Here is a 10,575-nt window from a genome sequence, read left to right on the forward strand (position 1 = left end):
GTAAACAGTGCAGAGTACTAGTACCCACAGGAGCGAGAGCAGTAAACAGTGCAGAGTACTAGTACCCACAGGAGCGAGAGCACTAATAGATTGTGAACCTTAAGGATGAAGAGAGTATCTTTTTAAAAATAACCCTTATTTTGAAACACACCTATGCAGTGATCTAGAATAGACTTATTTAAAATAAAATGCCCTCTTCCCATTCCACAGACCCTTCCTATTCAACAGCCATTTTCATTAACTATTTTAAAAACAGATATAAAAAGATTCTTTTAAAATTATGTATGTGGATGGGGGGAGGTATGTCTGTAAGTACAGGTACCCGAGGAGTCCAGAAAAGGGCGTTGGAGCCCCAGGAGCTGGAGTTACAGGTGGTTGTGAGCTAGCTACCCAGTATGGTACTGGCAGCCACACCTGGGTCCTTGGCAAGAATGAGGGCTCTTACCCGCTGAGCACCCCTCCAGCCACATAGTCTCACTTCAGCAATCCATCTTAGACATGACCTGGTGACTCCCTGTTGTAACAGATGAGTGTTCGGCGCTCTTGAGATGCTCCCGCCCCGTGCTTTAGATAATCAGTACTCACTGTTTACACTGCTGTTTATATTGATTTGTGAAAGTCTTAGTAAAGCTAAGAATTAGCTATAGCAAACCATTTTTGAGCTTTTAGATATTTTCATGGAATTGGCACTTTGTTTGACTTTTCTTTCTTTCATTGCTTAGTTTTCTAACATACCATTGAAAATTCCCCCATCCAATCTGTTTTTTTCTCGGGGCACTTCCTTCAGACTTTGCTTCTGTATAGACTCCTGTATAAGAGAGTTCCCTTTCACATTATCCCAAGGTTAGGGCCCCTGATTCCTGGGTTCCATGTCTTCTTTCTTATTCTGCCCTCACTGGGTAAACATACCCAAGGGTAACTTCATTTTAAAACCCACCTGTTTTAATGAGCCATACTTTCTGCTGGAGGTCTACAGAAGGACAATGGAAGAAGGGCTTGCTTCTTCTTCACCTACTTGCACTCACTTGCCAGCACGTCTGTGGAGCCTACTTCTTCAGGATTCCAGCTTATACAGAAGAGCAGCGGAAACACCCAGCCTCGGGGGACTGAGCAACTACTAGACTCTTGGACTTCCCATTCTCAGCTGCCCATTGTTGGGTTAGTTGGATTGCAATCTGTAAGTCATTCCAATAGTTTCCCTTGATATATAGAGACATTCCATAAGTTCTGTGACCCTAGAGAACCCTGACCAAGACTCCACCCAAGTCTTTATACCACTGCTTGTCTGGACACTGCTGTATTCAGCTCACATATGGAACAGTTTGGGTGGACAAACTGTTTGGGTGGAACAGTTTCTCCTATAGATGAAGCTCCCATGTCTTCTATGCTCAGTCCTAATTGCTGCTTTGAGATGGGGGTAGATGGACATTCCTCCTCAGGGCTAGCCTGTTCTCTCTCTGGGACTTTAGTTAAGTGTAACGTCTGACAAATAGCCGCTCCTGAGAGGACTGAATTGATACTAATTATCTTCTCTCTTCTTTCATGGTCATCTTTTTGCTTTGTTTTCTGAGAATGAGAATTTTGTAAGCTTTTCTTAAGTTTTAAACTCTTTTTTCTTAGTTCTCAACTCCTCTGTTCAGTCCTTATATTTTCTTCTCTTTAAGTTTTGCATTTATTTGTTTGTTGTGTAGTCTAACAACATCTAATAAAACAAAAACTTATAATGAATTTGTTTTATTTTATTTGGGGGGGAGGGGTTAATAGTTAGCACTCAAGGGCTTTAAGTAATATTGAACCAGAGGCCAGAAAATGAGGCAAAAATACTGAGTCCTTCATCTGGGGTGGGTAGAGGCAAAGGGCAAGGTTTTGCTTTTGCCCAAAAACCCAGGCCTCTCTGTGTGGAGGCTGTGCAGGGCCACCTGCAGCCACTGCAAAGCCCCCAAGGGGCACAGCCTGAGACTCTTGTGGTCTGGCCTCTCCCTCTAGGCCCAAGATTGGGTCCTTTTTTTTTTTTTCTCTTTACAATAGAAATAGAATTTTCATAATGAATTTATTTAATAAAACAATCTAGCTGGAAGGGTGGCTCAGTGATAGAGAATAGTTGCTGGCCTTGCAGAGGACCTGGGCTCAGTTCCTAGCACCCATATGACATGATTCACAACTGCTTATGACTCCAGTTCCAGGTGATCTGACCACCTCTCTTGGCACTAGGCACGGCACCCACATGGTTCACATACATGCATGTAGGTACTCATTAGCATAAAATAAAAAGTTTAAAGTAAAAAAAAGTGAAGCTGCATCTTACATTGCACAGTGACCTCACCCATGAAGAGAAGCAAGGACCATAAACGTACTTTAAAAATACTTTTATTTTTTATGTGCATTGGTGTTTTGCCTGCATGTATGTCTGTGTGACAGTGTCAGATCTTGGAGTTACAGACAATTGTGAGCTGCTAGGTAGCTGCTGGGAATCGAACCCTCATCCTCTAGAAGAGCAGTCAGTGCTCTTAACCACTGAGCCATCTCTCTAGCCCCTATAAAAATATTTTAAATGTAAAAGGAAACCAGATGTAGTGGCTCACACCTCTAAGCCCAGAATTCAGAAAGTTGAGGCAGGAATGTCAATGAAAGTTCAAAGCCATCCTGGGCTACATAGCTCCAGGCCAGTCTGAACTGCTGTCTCCACTAAAATAGTTTTTTAGAGGAAGAAAAAGATGTTATGATTACAAATACAGTAAACAAAAGAATCTACAATGAAGGGCCATTGAGACTGCCCAGCAAGTAAAGACATGGACTGTCAAACCTGGTGACCTGAGTTCAGTCCCAGATCTCACATGGTGGGAAGAACCAAGTTACCCTCTGACCCGCCACGTGTGCTATGGAATAGGCATGCCTCTCTCACACACACAAAAGGAAAACTAATCTTTAAAAAAATCTAGTGCTTTTTATGTGTGCTCAACAATCTCTTCATAAATCCTTTATAACATTAAAATATAAAAATAAATCCACTCAAAAGACATGATCTTTGTCAGAAAAAAAAACCTTTATTGAAAATATTTAAAGCTGGCATGGTGGTGCACACTTTTAATCCCAGTGCTTAGGAGGCAGAGACAGGTAAATCTCTGAGTTTGAGTTTAGCCTGGGCTGAATAGTAATTTCTAGGCTAACCATAGCTACAAAGCTACAAAGTGAAACCCTGTCTCAAAAAATAAAAATATTCATTGAGAAGATAAACCATGTTCATGGCCTGAAAAGTTAAATCTCTCATAGATGCGGATTTTCTCCAAGCTAAGATATAGTCCATTGGGTTCCACTTAATATTTCAAGGTGGGCTTTCATTGGTGAAATCTGAAGAGCTGATTCTCAGATTGGTATGGAAGAGCAAGGGCTCCTAGGGGGTGATTCCCACTAAGTTGGGGGAAGTGTGCATGGGATGGGGATGGGGTAGAAAAATTACCTGTGGAAGAAAATAGGAAGTGTTTGGTTATGGTATTTTCAGCTCTCCATGCGGAAGAGAAAAAGAGTACCATACTACTACATGCAGTAATGTGGACACATCTCAATATGCACTCTTTTGGTCTCCATGGGCACCCACATATACATGCCCATGCATGCACACAACCATTCTCATATTCTTTCTCTCTCTCTCTCTCTCTCTCTCTCTCTCTCTCTCTCTCTCTCTCTCTCTCTCTCTCTTTCTCTCTCACATACACACACACACACACACAAACACAAATATTAAAATCACCCTTCACAAACTCTAGAACGCTTGGAAGCTAGTTATTTTAGCCCTGATGTTCCCTTTCTCACTTAAGGTGTGCAAAAAAGTAAAGCAGATTCAAAGACCTGGATTCAAATCTAACCTCTTAGGCCAGTCATGGTGGCAAATGTCTTTAATCCCAGCGCTCAGAAAGGAGAAGCCAGTGGGTTTCCTTGAGTTTGAGGCCAGTAAGGTCTACATTTCTACCCCACAGTCTTGTCCCATGGTCTAGCAGGACTTTTCTGTTTCTTCCAGAACAAAGATCTAACTGTGACCCCACATACAGGTGAGCTACAAGAGCTTCCTCCAACCCCTGCTGCAGATGTGTGTCTGTGGAGTGCTACTCTCCAGAACATGTGTGGATTCTCCTTGCCTGGATCCCACCACACCTTGCCAGAGCCAGAGGACACAGAGCCCTGGCCCATTGGGATCTCAGACTTTCTGTAGTCTCCAGGCCTGACATGAGAACTGGAAAACAGCAACCAAAACAACAAAATGAGGGATAGAAACCCAGCAAAGATGGGGGAGGCCGCCGGGCGGTGGTGGTGCACGCCTTTAATCCCAGCACTTGGGAGGCAGAGGCAGGTGGATTTCTGAGCTCAAGAGTTCGAGGCCAGCCTGGTCTACAGAGTGAGTTCCAGGACAGCCAGGGCTACACAGAGAAACCCGGTCTCGAGAAAAAAAAAAAAAAAAAAAGATGGGGGAGGCCAAGAACCAGGTGGACATTTACTAGCCTATAGAAGAGCAGTCAGTCAGGCCAAGTAGCCCTCTTGCCAAACCCTCCTCTGCCACAAGGGCCAACTATAGAGATGGAAGAGCCCACACTGGGCAGATTCAAAGGAGCTGGAGCTGCCTGCTACACACACACGGGCAATCTGGCCTCTCTCCTGTGGCTGGCAGGAAGCTAAAAACAAGTTCTCAGTTTGCTTCTCTGCTCCCCTCTGCCCTGTTCAGTTCTGGCTCTACCTGGACTCAGGAAGTCACAAGACCCACATCAGTTGGAGTCTGGAAAGTGATCCCATCTCCAGGCAAAGGAGAAGCTAGAAAAGGCCAGAACCAGACAAGGGCCCAGCGAGGGCCCAGGGCTGCCTGCAGGTTGTGGCAGGTGCCCAGGTCATAGGAGTGGCGACCCCGAGCCCACTCCCAGGTGGTCTGGCCTCGAAGCAGCAGCATCCCATGGAAGAGCAGCCCAGCAGCACACAGCAGTGCGCCTGCCACACATGTGTCCACCACAAAGGCTAGGACGAACTGGGCCAGAGACACTTTGCCTGTGGGGAGAAAACAGAAAGGGGCTCAGGGAATAGCAGTTGGCTGGCCTTCCCAAACCCTAATCCTGCCCTCCTCCCACCAAAGAAGCTCATGCCTCCATTCTGTAAATTCAATTACTTAGTTCCACCTGGGATCTGTGTTACATGGAAAAGTGTACCATTTATCATCTTGACCTCAGTAGGCAGCTAGTTCCTGCTGAATAACTAACTGATCTCCAAAGACCATGAAACACTGTGCTAAGTGAAGGAAGCAAGGCATGGAGGGCCATGGGTTGTGGGCTATGCTTGCTGTGAGCTGTCTTGAATGGGCAAGCGCATGCACAGAAAGCACACTGGCGATGGTCGGGCTGAGGGCGTCTAGGGAGTCGTGAGAGGGGCTCTCACTGGACACAGCATTTCTCTTTGGAGTGAAAATGTTCTGAAATTAGATAGTGGTGATGGCTGTACTACACTCTATACTAAATACAGACATTTAGTATATTTAGAAATATACTAAAATCTACAGAGTTGTACACTTCCAACTGGCTAAAATGATGTGTTTTGTATCAATAAGAGTTCTTGGTCTGAGGAAATGGCTCACTCAGTAAACTGCTTGCCTTGTGAGCACAAGGCTCTGAGTTCAGATCCACAAGACCCACATAGAAATCTGGATGTGGTGACATATGCCTGTAATTCCAGCCATGACTGGATAGGAGGAAGACACAGATGCATCCCTGGAGCCTATTGGCTAGCTGGCCTGGCCTAGTTGGCATAGTTCCAGGACAATGAGACACTACCCTAAACAGAAGGTGAAAGGTGCCCAAGATTGTCTTCTGACCTTCAGAAGTATACACACATGCACGCGCGCGCACACACATGCATGCATGCACGCACCCATCCACAAACCATGGCCGAAGTGCTGTGCAAAAAATACTAAGGGTGGAGAAAATAGACTTCACTATTTTGATAAAAGGGAGAGAGAACATCCTGTCCAGAAGAGACTCTCCTAGGAGACAGTGTCAATGGTCTGGCAGTTTAAGAAGTCCTGTTGCACAGCAGATCTGTATACAATGGAAACCTGAAGGGAGGGGCTCCAAGAACATCAGGACATGCCCCAGTGAGACGAGGTTCCCTACACTCAAGTATAAGTTACCAAGTCTGTGGAGACCAGACGAAAGGAAGAGCACGACAGAAGGTTGAGTTGGGAATATCAAAGCCTGAGCTGTGATGACACCAAGGGCAAAACTGTTAAGAATGTGCCGCTGGGGCTGGAGAGATGGCTCAGTGGTTAAGAGCACTGACTGCACTTCCAGAGGTCCTGAGTTCAAATCCCAGCAACCACATGGTGGCTCACAACCATCTATAATGAGATCTGATGCCCTCTTCTGGTGTGTCTGAAGACAGCTACAGTGTATTCATAATAAATAAATAAATAAATAAATAAATATTAAAAAAAAAAAAAAAAAAAAAAAGAATGTGGCGCTGGAAGCATCTGAACCTGAGAGGTCCCCTAGAGGAAGAAGAGAGCTGGATTTTCTAGACAGCCTAGCTTGTGCCACCCGAGGAGGAAGGGCAGAGTGGAGACCAGGGAAGGAAGCAGCTGTAAGCCTGCACAAGTCCTTTGAAAGAAGGTAAAATAAGGAGAACACCAACGAACACCAACGGAGAGAGCTGGCCACAGGAACAGGAGTAGACAAAATAAGCAGAGGCCTCTAGCAGCTTTCAGAAGCCCTCCCACCTCCGTGGGAGAGTTGAACACAGGAACATTCCTGTTCTTTTGTTTTTGAGACAAAAACGGCTCAGGCTCATCTGTAGCTCACATGTAACCCAGGTTACCCACACACTCTCAATGTGCCTACCAACCTGGGTTTCATACGGAGAGTAAGGTGAGGCAGAACAGCACACGTATCTGAGCTCTCAGCAGCCGGGGAGGGAAGCTGAGTGAGGATCCTTGAGAGGCTGACAGGAGAAAGGTGGAAATGACGGGCTCCAGGCTAGACCAGAGCAGTAAAGATGGGATAGGCAAGATGAATAATGAGCTGTTCTGAGTTCTGACAAGGATTAGGTGTGGGTGTGAGAGTTGGGGAAACAAAACCCAGGCCAAGAAACGGAAGCCAGAGGTGAGCACATGCCGGTAAGCCCAGGATTTGGAGAGTCGATGAAGCGGATTATGAGTTCAAGGCTAGCCTGGGTTACACACCAAGACTGTATAGGAAGGAAGGAAGGAAGGGAGAGAGGAAGAGAGGGAGGGAGGGAGGGAGGGAGGGAGGGAGGGAGGGAGGGAGGGAGAGAGAGAGAAGGAAGGGAGAGAAGGAAGGAGGGAGGGAGGGAGGGAGGAAGGAAGGAAATAGAGAAGAATGAAGAGAGGAATATCCAAGCAAGCCTTCTGGGCATGGGTAAGGCCACTGGCAATTGGTGCTTTTGGTTCAACAGATTCTGGGGTTGAGAGGCTGGGAGCCCAAGTCAGTGTCTGGGGACAGTGAGGTAAGCTATGATAACTGTAGGAAAGCACCCAGCCTCAGAAAACACAGACCCGAAGAGCGCTTGTGCATGCGTGTGTGCGTGTGCGTGTGTTTTGGGGGGAGGGTATTTAGGACAGAGGTAGGATTCAAGAGGATGAGGAGGCATGGTGACTTCTCAGAAGGGTCAGGGAGATTGCAGAACAAGGTTAACAGGAACAGTGGAAAGGTCAGGAGAAAGGATTCAAGAAACAAAGCCCAAAGTGTTCTGGCCAGAAGGGACAAAGAATACACAAATCCATGGAACTTTTATCCTAGCTGGTGTCAAAAAAAGAGGAGTACTCACACCATCCAGAACCTAGGAACTCAATCAAGTCTCCTCCCAATTCCCAAAGAGAAGGGCTTCCCTACGCATGACTTTCACTGGCTCCCCACTGCCCCGTCAAATCAGACCCATGTCTCACCCCAGCACTCAAGTCCTCTACCACCCAGTCCTACACCCCAGCACTCAAGTCCTCTACCACCCAGTCCTGACACCCCAGCACTCAAGTCCTCTACCACCCAGTCCTGACACCCCAGCACTCAAGTCCTCTACCACCCAGTCCTCACACCCCAGCACTCAAGTCCTCTACCACCCAGTCCTACACCCCAGCACTCAAGTCCTCTACCACCCAGTCCTACACCCCAGGACTCAAGTCCTCTACCACCCAGTCCTACACCCCAGGACTCAAGTCCTCTACCACCCAGTCCTACACCCCAGGACTCAAGTCCTCTACCACCCAGTCCTGACCCTAGTTCTAGGCCTAGTTCTCACCATGCCCATGAAACTGCATTTTGTTCCTTTCAGGGTTTGTGTTGTACACACAGCAACACTCCTTCTCTGTGTGGGGCGGGGGGATAGTTAGACCATCTGGTCCATCTGTCCTTCTTGATTCTGGGGGCCAGAGCTCTGCTCTTGTCCTGGAGCACCAGGTACAGTACTTCACACTCAGCTAAGTACCAGGCTTCCCTCTCTCCTTAAATGACACTGGGACTGGGTCCCCAAAGCATTGGCCAAGAGAACCAGCTGAACACTACACCTCCCACGGGAAGGGGCCTTGTTCCCCAACCCAGTGCAAGGGTCTCTGGCTCCCCAAAAGTTCAGAAAGCTCCCCACCTGTGAGTAGCATGAGCCAAGGCAACAGCAGGAGAGCCACCGTGTAGAGGGCGGAGTGGGCCTGCAGCAAGGCTGACAGGGCCGGGCTTAGCAGCACTGAGACGTGGAGCAGCACACCAGCAGCATGAAGCAGGAGGCACAGGAAGGGCCGGTAATTATGGAAGCCCACACAGCGGCCCAGTAGGCGACAGTGATGGTCACGACGTAGGATACACACACGGCAGGCAGAGCAGTGCCCACTACGTGGTGGCACCTGGCTTTGGCACTGGTAACAGTAACTGCAGGGGGTGGGGGCAAGGACACAGGTCAGTGCCCCCAGTAGCTCTCAATGCCCCAGACCATGCCCAACCTCAGCCTCAGAGACCATCTTGGGAAAGCAAGAACAGTCACTGTCTTGGCCAGGCACCTCCATCTAGTGGCTACCTCCTGAGACATGCCCACTGAAAATCAAAGTTTTCAAAGGCTTGGCAGTACTTCTGCCACTAACATCTCTTTCTCCCTCTCCACTCCAGTCACTGGCCTTGTGGTTCTGGAATATTCTGGGCATACAGTGGCTTCTGCCTTTTCTTGGTCTGCTTCCCTCTCTCAGAAACCAGTTCAAAACTTCCCAAGTGGCTGACTCTACCACCTCAAGGCTTTGTGCAAATGCCTGAGTGATGTCCACCTTGGCCACTTATTCATTTTTAGTTTTTAATTGTAAATGGACAAGTTAGTCTTAATAAATTTGAGGATGCTATGGCTTTTTAGTAAAATGTAAATTAATAAATCAAGCTATTTAACAAATCCATCACCTAAAAGTCTTGTGCTGAAAATTGACCATCTATTTAAACCTGAAACTTTGTGCTGAGGAGATGGCTCAGTAGTTAAAGGCATTTGTTGCACAGGCCTGAACCCACGTGGTAGGAGAGAACCAACTCCTGAAAGTTGTCCTCTTACCTCCACCTGTGTGCCTCGGCAGCACGCCTGGACTCAGACACACATCATACATACAGACAAAAATAATAAAAATAATAAATTTGCCCTTCTCGCCTTCTTTACTCTGCTTTATGTTTTGTTTCTGTATCATCCTTTACCATCTATTTTATGCAATTTGCTTTTTTTATTGGCCTATTATTATCTTTATTATCTGCCCCTTCCACCACTGAAATCAACTCCAGGAGGTCGGGCATCTGTTTTCAATTGAGTCCTCAGAACAGTGCCTGTTCAATAGCTGAATGAATAAGTGGCGGATGCCAGGTTCTAAAGGAGTTCTACGGCTCTAACAACCCGGATGCTAACATCATCTGGTTTCTAACACCTCAAGTTCTGGGGCCTCTCTTGGTACCAGCGCCCCCCAGTTCCCCGCTTCTGCCCGCCGACCCCCGAGCCCGACACTCACGCCCAGCCCTGGCCCAGGCCGCGGCCAGCCAGCATCACCCCCCGAATGCTGGGATCCGAGCGCAGGAAGAGCCCCACGTTGCCCAGCAGATTGAGCAGCTGATAAGCAGCCAGCGCCAGTTGCAAGGCCCGGGCCAGTGGTCCCAGAGGGGGTGGCCCAGGCCCCAGCACCATCACGTAGGCCAGCTCCAGGACCACGACGGCGACCCACAGCGCGGTGAGCACCAGTGACATCCGCGCGGGCGCTCCTTCTGCGCCCCGAGCTGCCCAGGGCTCCCCCATGGTCCGACCCACCGGCTTTCGGATCACTGAGATCCCACTGCTTCCGTATTGGGGCGGGCATAGCAGCGGACTGATGTCTGGCATGACCAATAGGAGCTCTGCAGGGATGCGTTGAGCGCCAGACTTACAGGGAGGGACCACAGATACGGAGAAGTGATTGGCTGACTGACCAGATGTTCAAAAGTCCGATTGGTGCTGCCGCCCAGGTGTCAAAAAGAAGCCGTTGTCCAGCACACGGCAGGGGCCGCCCCCGGTGTGGCTTGCTGCCACTCCGAGAGTATTGAGTTGCAGCCC

The 10,575-nt window shown here is 48.1% G+C and overlaps 1 protein-coding gene across 1 annotated transcript; it reads right to left on the reverse strand.

The window, feature by feature from the left end:
* Nucleotides 1-4,462: 4,462 nt before the first annotated feature.
* On the reverse strand, nucleotides 4,463-10,281 carry Zdhhc24 (zinc finger DHHC-type containing 24). Its single transcript, XM_028771136.1, has 3 exons — nucleotides 10,001-10,281; nucleotides 8,623-8,900; nucleotides 4,463-5,028 (listed from the first exon to the last, which is right to left on the reverse strand). The coding sequence occupies exons 1-3, from the start codon at nucleotides 10,279-10,281 to the stop codon at nucleotides 4,733-4,735; spliced, it is 855 nt and encodes a 284-aa protein (XP_028626969.1). The 3' UTR covers nucleotides 4,463-4,732.
* Nucleotides 10,282-10,575: the final 294 nt, after the last annotated feature.

Source organism: Grammomys surdaster, unplaced genomic scaffold, assembly GCF_004785775.1.
Source record: "Grammomys surdaster isolate TR1022 unplaced genomic scaffold, NIH_TR_1.0 205, whole genome shotgun sequence".
NCBI classification, from domain to species: Eukaryota; Metazoa; Chordata; class Mammalia; order Rodentia; family Muridae; genus Grammomys; species Grammomys surdaster.